The sequence below is a fragment of the Carassius gibelio genome, chromosome B2 (genome assembly GCF_023724105.1).
Source record: "Carassius gibelio isolate Cgi1373 ecotype wild population from Czech Republic chromosome B2, carGib1.2-hapl.c, whole genome shotgun sequence".
Lineage (NCBI taxonomy): Eukaryota > Metazoa > Chordata > Actinopteri > Cypriniformes > Cyprinidae > Carassius > Carassius gibelio.
The window spans coordinates 1,632,600-1,650,853 of NC_068397.1; the positions used below are offsets into that span (position 1 = coordinate 1,632,600).

Here is an 18,254-nt window from a genome sequence, read left to right on the forward strand (position 1 = left end):
TAGACATACATGTTCCTTTAAATCTTTGTTTACACCAACTGTGCAACACTCTTCTTTGTTATGTTTTGTTGTATGTTACCAGTTTTGACTGCAGTTGTTTGAAGTATATGGGGGATATATTGAATGCCACCAAATTGGAAAACTGGTTTCATTGCATCCACGGGTCAGAGAAAGTGTTAACAGCAGTATAAACTGATGCCAATATCTATGGACATTAAAGGCAATCAGCTAACATACTGTAGTTATATTTTTTTTATCATATCAAGAAAAGAACTGAATACAACACTCATCCCAAAGTGATAAATGTTTATTTATTTATTTTTATTGTAATCTATCACGAGTATAGCAACAGAGATTATGATGCTGCATTTCGTTCTCCAAAGTGGGAAAGTAAATTTCAGTTAAAGAAATGAAACAAAAGAACCAAGTAAAAAGAAATGAAAGATCATAGAAATTAGCTATACGCTTGAATCAAGGCAACTGCTACTTGAATACACATATTTCCGTGTCACAATCTGTGTTTACACTTCAGTCTGCACTGAAGCCATTAGCACGTTTCTGGCATCTTCTGCTATGTCATTCAGAGCTCTCTTCAGCATTGTTGAGACTGTCATATAGGACATTCCTCCTGCCACCAGAGTGCCAAGAAGAGGTACGAGACTCACAGCATACTCAACTGTGTTTTCAGCCACAACCAGAGATGCAGCACCTGCTAAGGATAATATTGAAGCTGGATTTATCCCACCACTCAGTGGCGATTTCATAAGACTTTTGAATTCCTCAATGGTCTTCCCAGATCTTTCACAGAGCTTCTGCAGGGAAGGATTATCCAGACCAAAGACTGTGTAGTATGTTTCTATCTCCCTGGTTACAATAGTTAAATCCACAATAACTGAAAGACCAGGAACAGGGACTGTAGCCACCAAAGCAGAGAGTAAGGCAACTTTTCCAATGTTTTCCTCTAGAGCTTTCTTCTTTTTCTCATTGATCTCTAGTGTGATATTCGGCAAAGCCAACATCAGCACACGTCTCTTGTGCTGTGGAAGCTCTTGCTCCATTCTCTCCTGCAGCAGGTTTAAATCATAGTTGCCGAGCTCAAAGTTAGAGATCAGGAACACAATAGGATCCTCTATACCGATCTTTCTCAGACCTAGACAAAAACAGGATAGGGCAACATTAAACAAGTAATTATGTATTTTATAATAAACTATTATATATTTTATTATAATTACTGTATCTAATACAAAAATTGTCTGTGAATTGAATAACCAACCATTTTCACAGTCCTTTCGAATAGTATCCAGTGTCTTTTTCTGGTCAAAACTCTTCTTCCTCTTCTCAGCTTCAATGCTTGAGTCAATCTTGGAACGAACAAAATAAAAGGTTTTCCCCATTTTCATGATCTCTTTGGCCAGCTGAGTGTGGCATTCTCTGAACCGATCTGAAGCAATGATGATGAAAAAATCATAGCGTTCAAACTCAACCAGTTTTAGGTACTCATCGGCTTTGAAGTTTGGTGTTCCAATGCCAGGAAGATCCCACACTTTCACATTTTTGTATTTTGGGTGAAGATAAGCTTCAGGCTCCATAGTGGTTTCTACAGGGCCAGTTTGAGCAGAGCCGTCTTCTTCATCCCCTAAACCCCTGAATGCATTGACAAACGTGGACTTTCCAGAACCAGACTCCCCCGTCACACCAACGTTAAGTTCGACATGATCCTGTTTTTCAAGGAATTCCTTGATCGTGTTTACCGCTGTTGGGAGATCCTGAGTAGATATGGATTCTTTAATATCTTCCAGGTCCTCCTGAGTTATCATATAGAAATCATCCATCATAGCTATCTTAGAAAAAAATAAATAGAAAATCATGTCAATTTCAACAGGATTATAAAAAAGAAAATCTTGAAAATACGTATACACATATAGCATCCATTTAGGTGTATATGGAGAAATTTGAGGTGAATAAAACCCTCTTGGGAAGGCAAAGGTCTGCCAGGGAAACACAGGCTCCAAGGCTAAACCATGGACTATACAAATATGAGTAGGGGAGAGCGGGGTAAGTTGTCACACGGGTAAGTTGTCACACTGTTCATAACTCCAACACTAGAGGCTCTATCTCAAAAATCAAATAGCCACTTTATGTGACTTCTTCTTCTATAGTCAACTTCCTGTTCACATGTGGTCAAGATCACTGTAATCTGAGGTTAGCACAATTTTCTTATTTTTCTGCATAAAAAGTAAAAAAAAATCACTTTACATTTTATGTAATACAACTTTGTTAGGTGTGAATGTTTAAAATGATTATTTTGCACAAAATAGAGGAGACAGTAACGTGTCTTTTGATACTTTAGCTAAAGTGATATGATGAGCTAAACTTGAGATTTAGACCACATTAGCACACAAGTAAGTATGGGGCAAGTTGTCTCAATGACTTTGGGGCAAGTTGTCACATGTGACAACTTGCCCCTGTACAAACAAACACATCGAACATGCTCAGAAAACATGATAAATAGTGATATTGTAATTTATTTCTAATTGCAATAAGTTGTTTGAAGGGAGGAAGGAAGGAAGGAAGGAAGAAAGGAAGGAAGGAAGGAAGGAAGGAAGGAAGGAAGGAAGGAAGGAAGGAAGGAAGGAAAATCAGGAATTAAGGAAGGAAAGACAGGAAGGAAGATGGTTCGAAATTATAAAAGAAAGACAGAGCATGGCAGTACACCACCTGACATAATGTTAAAGGCAGTCAGGCAGGTAAAGTTGCAGAACAAATCCATCAGAAGTACAGCAAAGGATTTTAACATAAATTACCGTACTCTGACTCGGTATTGTCAAAAGATTACCAGAGAAGAAATTGAAAGTCAGACAGACATGCCAACAACAATAGTTGGTTATACAACGCCACGCAAGATTTTTTCACCTGATTTGGAAAAGCAGCTTGTTGAGTATATTACCAGGTCAGCTGACATTTATTTTGGTCTGTCGCCAAGTGAGGTCAGAAAGCTTGCTTACCAGTTTGCTGTGGCACACCAGCTGAATTTTGCACCTTTGTGGTCAGAAAAAGAAAAGGCCAGCAAAGAGTGGTTTACAGGCTTCTTAAAGCGGCATACAACGCTGTCACTGAGAAAGCCAGAGGCAACTAGCCTTGCCAGGGCAAGTAGCTTCAACAGAAAGAATGTTAATGCTTTCTTTGACAACTTAGAGATTGTGTTACGCAAATATGAATTTGGACCAGGAGACATTTGGAATGTTGATGAAACTGGGGTCACCACTGTACATAAACCAGACAAAGTGGTGGCCAGACGTGGATTCAAACAAATAGGGTCACTGACCTCAGCGGAAAGAGGAACCCTTGTCACACTGGCCTGTGCTGTCTCAGCCACAGGGAATAGTATACCTCCATACTTTATTTTCCCCCGTGTCAACTTCCGTGCTCATTTCCTGATCAACGGGCCACCTGGCAGCAAAGGAGGGGCAAATTCCTCTGGATGGATGAAAGACACACACTTTGTTGACTTCCTGAAACATTTCAGTGAACAAACAAAGTGCTCAAAGGAGAAGCCCTGTTTACTCCTTTTGGACAACCACGAGTCTCATCTGTCCATTGATGGACTCAATTATGCCAAAGAAAATGGCATAATCATGCTGTCATTCCCACCGCACTGCTCACATCGGCTCCAACCATTAGACAGGTCTGTCTACGGGCCACTAAAGAGGCACATCAACAGCGCATGTGATGCCTGGATGAGGAACAACCCTGGGAAGACAATGTCGATTTATGACATACCTGGGATTGTGGCAATTGCCTATCCTCTGGCTGCAACCCCCTTAAACATTCAGGCTGGCTTTAGGGTGGCTGGGGTTCAACCTTACAACAGAGATGTATTTATGGAAACCGAGTTTGCACCATCCTACGCCACAGATCGCCCCATTCAGAACCCTGCGCTGTCAAGCTGCAGCACCAACTCTGCCCTGCCAGGCCCCAGCACCAACCCTTCCATGCCAGGCTCCAGTACCAACTCTGCCCTGCCAGGCTCCAGCACCAACCCTTCCATGCCAGGCTCCAGCCCCAACTCTGCCCTGCCAGGCTATAGCACCAACTCTGCCCTGCCAGGCCCCAGCACCAACCCTTCCATGCCAGGCTCCAGCACCAATTCTGCCCTGCCAGGCTCCAGCACCAACCCTTCCATGCCAGGCTCCAGCACCAACTCTGCCCTGCCAGGCCCCAGCACCAACCCTTCCATGCCAGGCTCCAGCACCAATTCTGCCCTGCCAGGCTCCAGCACCAACCCTTCCATGCCAGGCTCCAGCACCAACTCGGCCCTGCCAGGCTCCAGCACCAACCCTTCCATGCCAGGCTCCAGCACCAACTCTGCCCTGCCAGGCCCCAGCACCAACCCTTCCATGCCAGGCTCCAGCACCAATTCTGCCCTGCCAGGCTCCAGCACCAACCCTTCCATGTCAGGCTCCAGCACCAACTTTGCAGTGCCGAGCACACCGAGTTATGCTTCTGCTATCACCAGCTCACCCTTACCCAGCAATGCTATTGCTGACAGTGGGCTACCAACTCCAGAGGACATTCGGCCATATCCAAAAGCCGGCCCTCGAAAACCAGCCAGCAAAGGAAGAAAACGACGCAAAACAGCAATACTTACTGACACGCCAGTGAAGCAGCAACTAGAAATAGAAAAGAATAAGCCTCAATCTAGCAAAACGCTGTTTCAAAAGAAAGCGAAGCAGAAATCTGGACCTATGAAAAACAAGGCAGCTAAAAGAAGAAAAATCATGCAAGAGTCATCATCAGATGATGAAGAGTGCTTCTGCCTGGTCTGTGTAGAGCCATTTTCAAAGAGTCGTCCAAAGGAGACCTGGGTAAAATGTGTAAAATGCAACAATTGGGCCCATGATGCTTGCACTTCAGGCCAGGCAATTTATGTGTGTCAGAATTGTGATTCTGGAGATGAGTCCTATTAGTCAGATACAGTGCATCTGTTTTGTTCAGAGGTTAAACATGTTAAGTTAAGCAAGTTATCTGCAGCATTTCATTCAGTTATCTGGTTTTATTTGAAAGCCATAGAACATTTGAGTTTAAAGTTCAAAGTAAAGTGGTCTTGAAATGTGCATTATTTGGATTGAAATAATTGTTTTTCCAGATTCTCCAGGCACGGATGTTTACATTTCCAGTTTGTTTTGAGTTTAAAAATTAAAATCAATATTCACAATTAAGTAGTTGTGTTCTTATTTTTAGATAATCTATTGTGACAACTTACCCGCCCTAGTGTGACAACTTACCCTCCGATGGGGCAAATTGTCACAAGTGCACACTCACTATTCAACAGTCTACAACTCTGTAATGAGATAAGATATAAAGATGTTATGAATACAAAATATGTGCCCAAGACTTCCTTCTTTCATTTGGTATGAGATTTATACCATTTTGATGTATGGTGCTCAGTAAATGTTAGACAGTGTGAAAAGTGTGACAACATACCCCGCTCTCCCCTACTGCTTAGGTATCAATACGGAACCTAGCCTTCCACGGTTCTCACAGATTCATCATGAAGGCTTGGCGCTGGATGTTCCTTAGGGTGATGGAGGATCTCAACAGGGTCTACAGTACGGACAATGTGGAGCATTTTAAGCAAGCCGAACATTGGAAGATACCGGCTCTACACGAAGGCTATAGAACCTAGCGAATGTGTTAAGGGGCGCCCAGCCCGCAGCTCAACAAATATCTGTCAGTGAGGTACCACGAGCCAAGACACTTTGCTTAGAGATGGCATTCCCCTTCTGCCAGCCTTTGTAACAGACAAAGAGCTGGTCTGAGGTCCTGAAGCTTTGTGTCTGGTCTACGTAGCATCACAATGCTTGGACAGGACAGATCAAAGCCAGGGCTGGGTCTGCCTCCTCCAGGGGCTGCACTTGCAAGTCCACTACTTGGTCTTTGAAGGATGCTGTGGGCACAAATTGTTGACCGAAAATGCGTGCAGGTCCCCTACCCTCTTGATGGAGGCCAGCACAAGCTGGAGCAGAGTTTTCAATGAAAGAAAATTGAACTCAACTGAATTCAAAGGCTCGAATGGGCCCTTTTGTAGTGATTTTAGTACTGCAGTCAGGTCACCTAGAACCTCCGGGTCCCCTCCAGGGACCAGATATGGAGTTTCCAAAGGACTGGATGAGGGGGCCAAACGGGGCCCCGTCGCTGAGTCAGTAGATCCTTCTTCAGAGGAATGGACCAAGGTGGGGCTGTTGCGAGGAGCACCTCATGATTCTGCTGGAGCAGTCTCATATGTAACAGGCCGAGCGGTGTAAGTCTTGCTGAGTCCACCATATGCCCCAGGATCCTCTGAAAAAGTTTAAATGGGACTGCTGTCCTGCCCTTGAATGTGTTCAAGCAGGCTAGCACCAACCATGCACATTCCTCTGTGAGGCACGCTGTCTGTTTGATTGAATCCAACTCCATACCGAGAAAAGAGATCCTCTGTGTCAGGGAGAGTTTGCTCTTTTCCCAGATGAAAGGACCAATAGGCTGAAGTGGGAGGGAACAACAGCCGCCTCCATGACTTTCATGAAGCTGTATGGGTACGGGACATGGTGGAGATTTCCACTCAAGCTCTACCCTCTCGGCAGCCCGGGAAAACATAGCTGTCATTGCCACGTAACGACCGTACCCAGAAATGCACGGGTGAAATGGCATCCTTATAAGGACAATCTGTCGTCTTTACAAAGACGCACTCGTGCAGCTCTTTTAGAGAAATTACTGCTTTAGGAAATTATCTTTTAATGCTGAGGCGCACAGGGGAATTGGCTGCTTGCAACACGACGGGGTAGGCCAGCCTGAATTGCACATACCACTTGATATCCCAATTTGACGTGATGTCGAGAGTGACTGACTGTAAGGGATCTATAGGATAAGCCTACACTACATGTCAGTAGTCCCTTTCTCTTGCCAATTTCATCTAAGACTTAATGTCCTGGGCTGTCTTTCCCAAAAGCATCATAAGGCTAAATTGATCGTAACTCCATTGGTTTCAATGGGTCTACAATGTACTTAAGCTTGCGATGCTTTTGGTAAAGCAGCACAGATCCTTTCCAAAACATTCCCACCTAACTATGCTAAGGGAAAATTGCTGTTTACTCTGAATGCTAAAGCCTGATTTGTTAATGATTATCACGAAGATAATCTCCCTGCTGGAAAAAGTTTTAAATGTCAAGCCATTAGAGTGGCTAGTGCAGAGAACCCCTGCCCACTTCAGATGGGCACAGCGAGTGGGTCACTTGCCTGCCCACAATGAAGCTGCATTCACCGAGACAGACTGCTCTCACTGCAAGAGCATGAGCCTCAACCAGCATTGCTTGTGGATCCCACTCTCCCATTTCTTATTTTCCAGGTTTCTTGGAGGAAGAAAAAGCAGAGTCATGGGTCTTAGGAGTTAAGCGTGAGGGATCTCATGTCGACACAAGGTCCTAAATGCTTCATTTTCCCTGCAGAATTATGATTCGCTGGTGCACCCCTTACGAAAGGAAATATATTTACCAATATATTTCTTACAATATATTGTGATACACTGTTAGCAATTGATGTAATTTTTACAATAAATTTTACAACAATGCACTGTATTCATGTTTTTGTTGTAAATGCAAATGCATGATGGGAAATTAACGGACAGTCCTGTAAAATTATTGTAACTACACTGTAGAAGCATTTTTTTACAGCAACCGCATAGCATTGTGGGATCGCTGCTGTTTGAATTTTGAAATTACGCGGCCAACGGACGGTACTTTTTGGAAGAAAGAACATGTCTCAGGTATGTAACATAACATTTGTTTTATAAGTCTTTATATATTAATACTGGTGATCTGAGTGAGTGCTGATTGTTTCATTTGGTATAATTCAGTGGAATAGGGTGAAGTTAGTTAAAATCGCGTCTTCATACTCTATCCAAATTTACATCGCAAGAACTTTACCCAGAAACTATGGACTTTGGGCTGGAACTCGGTGTGCTTCCACCGCAGCTACCATGATCTAAATAAAGTTCTGGGTAAAAAAAAATGCCCCTCAGAAAGTCCCTGCTCGCGAGGTACTTGTTCAAAGGTAACGTTACTGAACTTTCGGGAGTGGCAATGCAGCATTGTAATTTCAACCACCATTTCTTTTGATAATTTTTAAAATATTACTGTCATCGTGTCATGAAAGGTATAGTGTTTTAACTATTTCAGGCGAGAATGTAAGTTAGTTGTCTAAAACTCAAATATGCGGTTTATTTATAAAGACTGCGTCTATTAAAAAAATGTGTTTCGCTGATGTCGGAGACGGTCAACTCCACGCGATCAGCGGGAGCTCAGTGATCATTAATCCGTCGGGAGCACTCTCAACTCGGCTAGACCTTCTGACATTTGCCGCTGGCTGTGATGTCTCTTTAGTGGTAAAGCATAAAATATAATTCGTTTTGGGTGAACCGAACAGGTAATCTTTGGTCTTTATTCAGTTAATCTTTTAATATGTTAAAATGAAAAAAAGGAAACAATAGGCTACTGTTTGGTATAATATTTTGTTTTATATAATGAAGGCCTAACGTTACACATTTCCCTGAACTTTATTTCTGCGGCTATTAATATGTTTAACGAATGAAAATGAGAACGAAAGGAGGCAGTGGTGTTTGATATCATATTTCGTCTTATTGAAATGAGGGGAGGGGGGGTCGGTGGAAACGCGGCATAACTGTACCACGGTCATGAACGGTCAAGGCAGAAGGAAAAGACTGAGCGGGAACAGCTACAGACACTCTGCAGGATCAGCTGCACACTGGCTGCTAGATGGAACATACGTTTGCTTGCTTTAAGCCCTGTTAATAATTGTCATATGGTTATATGTCAAAGAAGAAAGGAAAGGCTGTAATTCAAAAATACTTAAAATGCCTAGTCTAAATTAGGAAAAACCATACCATAACTTTGTCTCCCACCTGATAAAATTGGTACTTTTGCCCATCCTGCCAATACTGCCACGCATGCGTGTGTAGTGAAGCGTTCTAGTGCTCTTTTAGTTATCATATTGTGTATGCATTTCAGGAGAGGCACTAAGTGCAGACAAATGGATGATGTCTTTGGAAGGGACAACTGTGATGGGGCCCCACAACAACCTTCTGAATGGAGTGCAGCGACCTTCGCTGTCTACGTGTCTAACTAACAGTATCCTACAGGCCTCAAGCACTAAAGGTATGTTAAAACAGTTTGCACACTTATAAAGAAAATAGACTCTATGATATACTCTATGCATTGATGTCATAAGACAGGTTTCCATCCAATTCCTTTGCACCTTTTAAGCGCATTCGTAGAAATTTGGCAAAGAAACCCTATAACTTGAGAGCATTTCCATCAGCTCTGTTATGTAAATTAGAAATGGACAGGAGAGTAGTCATGAAACGCTGTGGGATCAAAACTTAAGGGGCAACTTAAAACAGCCGATAGAGTTGCAACAAATGTGCATTTATGTTGCATTTATTAGCAAGTCAATCCACATGAAAAGTTTTATTCACATTAGAATATTTTATGTGAATTTGAACCGTTTCCATTCAGGATTTTTCTGTTTGTTTTCAAAATGTTAAAATGTGCATTAAAAAGCTGGATGGAGACAAAGCTATTGCTATTAAGTGTCTAACATAGAGTTGGTATTGCCCTGCAAGACATTTATGTAAACACAGAGAAGTCTGACAGACAGCAGTTTAACATTAGAATTTTCATTAAGTCAATTTTGGGGGTTAAAGTCATTAGATGTGATTTTACTTTTTCCTTTCTCTTTGGAGTGTTACAAGCTCTCGGTGAATGAAGAAGATCTGTATAGGGTGGCCATATGCGCCGTTCATACGGGACACGTCCCCGCCAGGATTTTAATATTGCCTAAAACATCCAGGTCGATCGAGAGCTAAAGAGAGCAGGACAGACAGCTCCTTAAGCTTTTGAAATTGCTCTCATGTGTTTGTTCGTTCGTTTGAATTGAAGCGTCACTCTTAAACGCTGTTTCTTTAAAAAGGGAAACTACTTTGTTTGGCCTTCCAAAAGAGAACACGACTAGAAATCATGTTTATATCACATTTATAATGGGTTTTGACATTATAATGAAATAAACATTATAATTCAATTCAATTCAAGTTTATTTGTATAGCGCTTTTTACAAAACAAATCGTTACAAAGCAACTTTACAGAAAATTATGTTTCTACTATATTTAGTAGTAGCTAGTAGTTTGTGCACATTTGACAGGATTTTAGAAAAAATAAAAATAATAATAATACAAGACGTAGTCAGCTAGACGATGAACTATCAATATTATTAATTAAGTTATTATATGATTCAGTCACACATTTAGCAATAATTGTTATTATATATTATATATATTTAACATAGTTAAATGTTTGTCTCGTTGCTTCGGCCGGACAGGGCACAGTATGTTAAGAGGCATAACATTTCAGTCACATTATAGATAGATTGGATAGCTGGTCAATCAGAGCACACTTTGCTTTTCAGAACGATGAGCTTTGTAAAAATCAACACGTTTCAGAAGGCGAGGAGAGGAGTACCTGTAGAGGAGAAACAATAATGTTTTTTTTTAACCTTAAACTGCTTAAACATTTCATTACACCAAATACACAAAATAATGTTCTTTTTAGCAACGTCGTATGACCCATTTTGCAGACACTTTTGTCCAAAGCGACATTCAATTTACAGTGCATACAGTGACATTATATATTTAAGAAAAACAATGTAAAAGCCAATGTAATTCTAAATGTTATATTGTTAAATGTGTTGATGTTAAATAAATACATCGTCATTTTTTTTCTACAAGCAAGTTTACTTTTTATGTTTTTTTTTTTACACAGTATTTATCATTACCTGATATGAAAACTTGTTTTCACTCTCTCTGTTTTCAGAGCTTTTTGTGGAATCAACTCCAAGATGTCAGCAAAGCAGAGAAGAGACATGGGCTCAACGCACCTGTCTGCACCCTATTAAGAAGACTCCTGGGCTTTGAGTTGATGGGCTATTATTGATGCCCACCCACACCCCACAGCTTCCCCAGTTCAAGACTGGTTGGGACCTTTTGTTATTTATTACCATGTTCCCCCTGATGATAGACTGTCTGGACGTCTGGAAGTGAGCTAGATTCTTCAGTGAAACTGTAATTTTGTTTGTATGAAAAAAAGATAAAATAAGTTTGTAATATGTGATGTTGCATAGTGTGTTAATAATAAAAAATAATAAAAAGTTGCCATTGTTTTGGTTTTAATTTTGGAAGATGGAAAATTGCAGTATTTTATTATATTTAGAAATTACAATATATTTTGAATTACAATATTGTAATTGTCTCCTGTAAAATTACAGGAAATTCCTGGCAACTGAGTTGCAGTAAATATACAGTAAATTTAAATAAATTACAGCATTTTACTGTAATAATCACAGTAGCACTGCTGTAAAAATACAGGACTCTATTGTATTAAAAAAACAATATATTACCTGTATATTACTTGCTGTAAATTCACGGCAATTAGTTGCCAGGAATTTCCTGTAAAATTACAATAAATTTTTAACAGTGTATATTGTAATATATTATTTTCCCTTTTTATTTCTAATATTTTATATATTTGAATAAATTTAATAATATATTGATGACACATATTATATAATATATTGCAAAATATACAAATGATTGCCGCTTTCAATATATTGCAATATATTGGAAAAAATAAATATGTATAATAATATATGCCTAATATATTACATGATATTTTCCAATATACTGCAATATATTTTTGTTTCATAAGGGACTTCTCACTTTAAGATCAGCACCTCTCGTCTGCAGCATTTGGTCTCCTTCAGTGGATCTGAGGAGGAAGTTGTCACTGAAAACTCTATGTCATTGACAATTTTAGATGCAGAGAATTGGACATGCTCCAGAGAGTATTTTGACACCTTGCCCATAAAAGAGTCAGCATGTACTCCCACCAAGGTCTAGCACCGTTCTTACCAGAAGTTAACATTGAATTCACCAAGTCATGATTCTTCTGCCTCTTCCACCTTTATCTACATTGATGGTGTTAAAGAAAAGGGATATGACAAGCTCCTTGCACCTGCTTAAGCCCTGCAGAATGTAGGCAGAGCATAATCAGCAGCTGGCCAGGCTGGCTCAGCGCTTCACAGAATAGTGGCACTTCAAGTATTTCAAGCCAAACTCCTCTGCACAATGGACAAGTCTGGCCCGAGTCCCAATTCTTCAGGTCAGCAACTTATCTGGTTATACATGCTATTTGTAGCAAGCATGGCAACTGCATGGATGATCAACAAGGCATGTTTACCTTGGTTATGTTTGAGCACCACCTTCGGCTGAATACTAAGGAGATCAAGGATGTGTCCACCCCCTAGGGTCATTCAGCCCTGCTCTGGAAGGGTTCTCACAGCACATCACTGCAGCACAGAAGACGTGACAGCCCATGTGCCACTTCCTGCCCAAGCATTCCAGTTCATCAGGTGGTTCATGTTTCCAGAATGCTCCATCTTCCCAGCAAGGCAGAGCTCGGTCATACATACCCCCCCCGCACTTTTCCACATCAAAGGCAGTTTTTTTCAAATATAAGGCGCTACCAGACTCGTTCCCCATAGAGTGTTCACGCAATGAGTAAACATCTTGAAAGGAAATGCTCTGGTTACTAACTTAACCTTGGTTCCCTTAGATAACAGGAGTAAGCATAGCCTGCAGTGCTATTAAGTTGATAAGTCGAGTTGATGACTGTAGCTACAATTATCTATCGCAAAAGACTCTGATGAAGTGTCATTCAGCACAACTTCTATAGGCAGCTGGCTCCGTCTGATTTGGCAGGCTGAAATATCATTGGTTCATGCAGCTACAGAAATGTGAACAAATCAGGCTTCAGTATTCTGAGTAAACAGAAGTTTCTCCAAAATGTTCGTTCCAATTATTTCAGGGGACTGAGGCTGCTTCAGAAACCAAACAAATGGATCAACAACTAAACAGTATTTTATAACGTAGGTTATGTTGCAGATCTCAGCATTTTTCCCAGTAGACTATCAAGACATGATTCTTTCATACTCAATACTTTACAACGAACACATAAATCATAAAATTATTTCAATAAGTTTTCAAGTTTCATAAAATAATTTGCCATTTATCAAGGGGTTTTGTGCTTCACAAAGCAAACATGTAGACATCAATCTGAAATGTCTTAAATTAAATGAATTGGTATGATCTGAAAACTGTCTCTGACACATTTCAATCTCACCTTTATGTTTCAGAGCACCAGACCCAGGAACAATTATTAGACAGAGAAGACAAGTGCTGTTGCTTCCTTCACAGATGTGAAATTCACTGCTGTTCAAAGAAAAGTGCATTCAATCAGTGCAGTTTAATTCAATGCATTTTAATCTTAGAAAAAGCTTCTAGAAAGCATTTGGCATTACAAAATTCAAGAGGACTTTATATAAAGAAATTTAGATTGAATGTGAGGTAGCAAAACACAAAAATTAGGATATCCCAGATAGACCTCATTGTACAATGATATTCAGGTCAAGAGTTTTAAAAAGTTCTTTAAACATTTACAAGATCAGTGAATCAGTAAAAATACATTGCAAAGGAGCCGATTAGCCTGAATATATTTCTTACCAAATTCTTCTGAGCAGACCCTGACAGCAGATGATCTGAAGTGAAGCCTGTGAAACCTGGACCTAAAATATTATACTTTACGCAAAACAATAGCACTGAAAACCACCCAAGCAATGCTTTCACTTTCACTGCTATGAATCATAATAATAACATAGTGAGAGATTTTGAGCTTAGTATTGACACCAGAGGCTTCTGGTGCTGTCTGTGGCTGTGCATGTAGATTTTTGTGAAGACAAATTAAAAGACCACCAACAGAAACTGAAGCCACACAAACAGACAGAAGTGCTATTAGTTTCTAGTTTCCCCCCACTACGTTATGATATTCAGCAATGCCAGCATATTTTAAATCATTGCCAAATCAGGTAATCCCTTGAAAATACTTGAATATGGCACCAAAGGTCACAGATAACACTTTAAATTAAATAAATGGTCTATAGAATCCCAAAAAAGACTCAATAATATGTTTACATGCTCATGCACTATAAATCATCTTACACTGTTCCCCAGCCAGCTGCTTGACTTACCATGTTTCTGTTTGCACATGAACAGCACTATGTGAAGCATTCGTAGAGTTTGTATTTTTTAAGTTATATTTAGGTAAACGTATATATAGTATATTTATTGTCAAATCTGTCAGTAGATTAGTTGTGTATAGGTTTATACTGTTTTACTTCAGTGTTGTATATCTGTATTTATGAAGCACCGTGGTCCTGTGAGGCTCCACATTTCGATCCACTGTATGTCCACACATGTAGCAGATTGACATTAAAGCTCAACTTGACTTGACTTAAAAACATTTAGTTGAAAATAAAATCACGTTAGTGTTTGGTTGATCAGAGTAGGTTGTTTTTCCAGAAGGCAAATCATTAGTGACTTAAAAAAATATGTTTTATATATATATATATATATATATATATATATATATATATATATATATATATATATATATATATATATATATATATATATATAACTATTGTAATTATAATATTTTAGTCTTTTTTAACCACATTTTAACCACAGTTTTGGACACTATGGGGTCTATCTGGATTCTCAGAAGTGTAAACAGCATGGTACTGTCAGTTGAACATTCAGTGCAGCAACGACATTCTCTTTTGTTTCTTGTAAGGAAACACTGAATGGACCTTTGAAGCCTCATTATATCTGAACATCAGTTTCTGACAAAAGGTTGTTCTGGTTTTAAACTGGTTCTGTAACGTGTTAATGAAAAGCAGTACAGTAAGTCATGCATAAAGAGTGTCAGGACATTTGTCACGCACAGATACCTTCTAAAAAACAACTCTAAAGTAATTGTACACACCCAGGTTTAAATAAAGGATTACAGGATTACAGCACTGTTTGGTAAGAATAAAAATAGTTTAAACGAATCACCAGTGTAACAAATTATCTTGAAATGTTAGTGTGGCCCTTTAAAACAAATGTCAAAATGTTATGAAAAAAATAATTGTAGGCCTTACAAATGCAATACAATTTTTGTATTTTAATATATATATATATATATATATATATATATATATTTGTAAATGTAGAAAATGTATTTTGATATCTAATTTTCTTCTTTGTCAATGTTTTCTTTTAGGCTTCCTTTATACTATACACTTTATGTAACATGTATGCATAATAAACTTCATTTGAGTGCTGATTATTGCACATAATTAAGTTCAGTAGCCAAGGCATATGGTTAACATAATAACCTAATAATGAAATATTTTATATAATAAATAATATAATAATTCAAAATAATTTATTAATGAATAAATCTCTGCTAATCCCGGGTTGCTATGGTCATGCATGTGTGTTTATGCATTAAACTAATGGCCACAAGAAAAACATGTCGTTCCCTCAACATAGCATCTCGAGGCCACAAAATAATATGACGTTCCCATGAATTAATATCTCATGACCACAACATATTACCATGTTCCCATGAGTTATTATTTCATGGCCGTGACAAAACTAAGTGAACTGACAATGTCCTCTCCCAGGCACCGTAGAAACCGGTTCCATAAAGCTGAAACTTCAATTTTAGCTGATGGGAGAAATATCAAAATTATATTTTATTTTGGTAATTTTCCTACAGAGATAATGAAGATACCAATCATTAAAAGCTTTCATTTGTTCAAGTGTCATATGAACATACAAATGAACAACCAGCACATACACCTGATAGTGGTCTGGACTATGTATGTCTGAGAACTCCGGCCTCATTCATTCTGGGTTCATTTTCCCCTTTATTTGTCAATGCCACCCTTAGGGCCCTCACCTTGGACACCAGGACTAGAATGCCATTTATTCATGCAGCTACACAAATGGAGCAATTCAGACTTCAGTATTTGAAAATAACACTTTCTCCATGGCATGGTGAATGTAATGCTCATTAGTGTTATCTCAGGGAACCTATGTTACATCAGAAACCAGAGCGTTTTACTTTACAGTTTTTTTTTAAGTTCTTTGATTCACTGGAGGTTTGTTAAAAACACCTACAATGTGCATAAACTGAGCTGAATTAACATAAAAGGACATCAGATCATTTATCAGTTTATGATAAATTTCGGATCAACCTCCACACTGAAAGCGGAGGTCCTGTGGGTGTTAAATACTGTGACTAAACACCAGTCCCACAATGGGAACGAAGATATTGCCGAACTTTTCCGAACAATGTTCCCAGACACTGACATAGCCAAAACGTTTACGTGCGGGAAAGATAAGACCTCATACATCACACGGTTTGGCTTGGCAGATTATATATATAAACAAACCTCATCTCCAAGGTCTCGGGGCCTTATGTTCTCATGTTTGATGAAAGCTTAAATCACACAAGCAAGAAGAAACACCTGGACATACACGTTCGGTTCTGGAATGACGACAAGGTGCATTCCCGGTACCTGGGATCAGACTTCTGGATCTCTAACATTTGCCATTTCCTCTTGTAATGGTCCTGCACCTGTTCTGTGTGCCGTGGCTCATGATTTAGGATTATTTTACATAGGGTTTTCCTTGCTTACAATATAAAGTTTAGGTGCATCACCTGAGTGTTTTTAGGAAGCACCTAATCAGTGTTAACACATTTGAGAAAATAAATGGAAAAATTAGAAGGTAGCTTAAAGTCTCAAAATGAAAGGTATCATGACAACAGTAATCAACAAAACAAACTAGATGAGCGAACATGCAGGTGTTGCAGATTAACACATTTTCTGGGCATGAGTTTAAATTTGTATTTATATGAGTTTAGTGGAGTTTCTATGTCCTCTGAAATCTTAGGAAAAAAAAAAAAGTGGATCAATATAATTCTAACTAATTCCCTTTGTAACATTTTTTTTCTTTTTAAGGGGATGTCATTCTACAATAGTTTGAGGCTCTCCTGACTCTTGAGTGTAGGAATGAAGAGTTTCTCTCCTTCCAGCCAATAGTAAAACGGCTGGACACCTTCTTGTGCAGATGTTTAAGCCGTGCCTATCCAGTGGTTTGGGCAATTTGCCAGAAGCTGCTCCTCCTTTCTTTTTTTTTTTTGGCAGAGGAAGCAGAGGGCAAATCGGGTTCAAAGATGGCCCAGCTCCTTTCAAAATCAAATGCCTTCAGGCGGGCAAGCAAGGAGAATGAGAGCTGAGCTGAAAAACGTTAAGGAGGAGATCACCATTAAGGGAGACGAACTGAGAGAAATGTAGACAGACACTGACTGACTTGTTATTTTGGAAAGTAATGCCATAGAATAACTGTTAATTTGCAATGTTACTTTAAAATGTTTCAATTGTTAAGTGTTCCTGATACTCAAGAAAAAGTAGGCGAAGCCTTTCAACTTCTTAATCTTAAGTAAAAAATAATAGAATTACTCTTTGCATAATAAAACTTGTTACTTTCAATGAAAGTCAATAATTAAGACTTTTGAAAGGAATTTTAATGACTGAAGTCATTTATCGTAATTCGTGAAGGTCATAAATTCAAATCATAATGGTCATAAAAAGTGTTCAATTTGACTGATAAACCCTGCAGAAACCTGCTCCATGAATCCGTGAGAACCGGTAGAGGGCTGGGTTCCACATGTCCCATATGTGTAAAGCCCACAGTATAGCCTCATAGCCTGTGTTTCCACAGAAGGATTCTTGCTATTTTCTAAGAGGGTTTCAATCACCCCTAATCTCCCAAATGCACCTAAACGTTTGTTCATAAGTGCTTCCAAAAGCTCCTTTGGGAAGGATGGGGCTTCTGCAACGTTCCTGTCCCAAGTTACACGGGTACGTTTTCCCAGTGTTATCCAGTCTTACTGAGTGGGTTGAGCCATAGCAGCGGGAGCTGGTCTTCTTGTGGTAGGCACTGGCCAGCACCAAAAAGTAGGGGTGCAGGAGGCTTCCACAGAACACTGGAGGGGCAGTACCTGTGGCCCTTTGGTAGGGATTCCAATTCATTCGTCATCCAGCATGATGTTGAGATTTACCGACTGGAAGGGAACGTCTTGGTTACGTATTGTTACCCTCATTCCCAGTAGGAGGGAACAGAGACGTAACGTCCTGTCGCTACAGCTTCTGTACCACTGCTGAGCGGCCAGGTCACCAGCTCGTCTCCTTAGCAAAAA

At 39.6% G+C, this 18,254-nt stretch overlaps 1 protein-coding gene and 1 long non-coding RNA gene across 4 annotated transcripts; one reads left to right on the top strand and one right to left on the bottom strand.

The window, feature by feature from the left end:
- Positions 1–370: 370 nt before the first annotated feature.
- On the bottom strand, positions 371–13,416 carry LOC127950449 (interferon-inducible GTPase 5-like). 2 transcript variants are annotated; one of them, XM_052547513.1, is made up of 3 exons: positions 13,284–13,416; positions 1,274–1,841; positions 371–1,150 (listed from the first exon to the last, which is right to left on the bottom strand). In XM_052547513.1, the coding sequence occupies exons 2-3, from the start codon at positions 1,833–1,835 to the stop codon at positions 522–524; spliced, it is 1,191 nt and encodes a 396-aa protein (XP_052403473.1). In that variant the 5' UTR covers positions 1,836–1,841; positions 13,284–13,416; the 3' UTR covers positions 371–521. The 2 variants fall into 2 exon arrangements, with proteins under 2 accessions (XP_052403473.1, XP_052403472.1); XM_052547512.1 differs by lacking the exon at positions 13,284–13,416 and having other exon boundaries at positions 1,274–2,010.
- Positions 7,565–11,256, top strand: LOC127950472 (uncharacterized). Of its 2 annotated transcripts, XR_008152473.1 has the most exons (3): positions 7,565–7,801; positions 9,063–9,209; positions 10,920–11,256. It is a non-coding gene; the product is annotated as an uncharacterized LOC127950472 (long non-coding RNA). The 2 variants fall into 2 exon arrangements; XR_008152472.1 differs by having other exon boundaries at positions 7,565–9,209.
- Positions 13,417–18,254: the final 4,838 nt, after the last annotated feature.

Bases quoted from the DNA above. Each gene is read 5' to 3' on its own strand.
- LOC127950449 (XM_052547512.1), bottom strand. From the start codon at position 1,928: ATGCTATATGTGTATACGTATTTTCAAGATTTTCTTTTTTATAATCCT. The intron at 1,151-1,273 runs GTTGGTTATTCA...GTTTTTGTCTAG, and splicing joins TCGAAAGGACTGTGAAAATG to GTCTGAGAAAGATCGGTATA.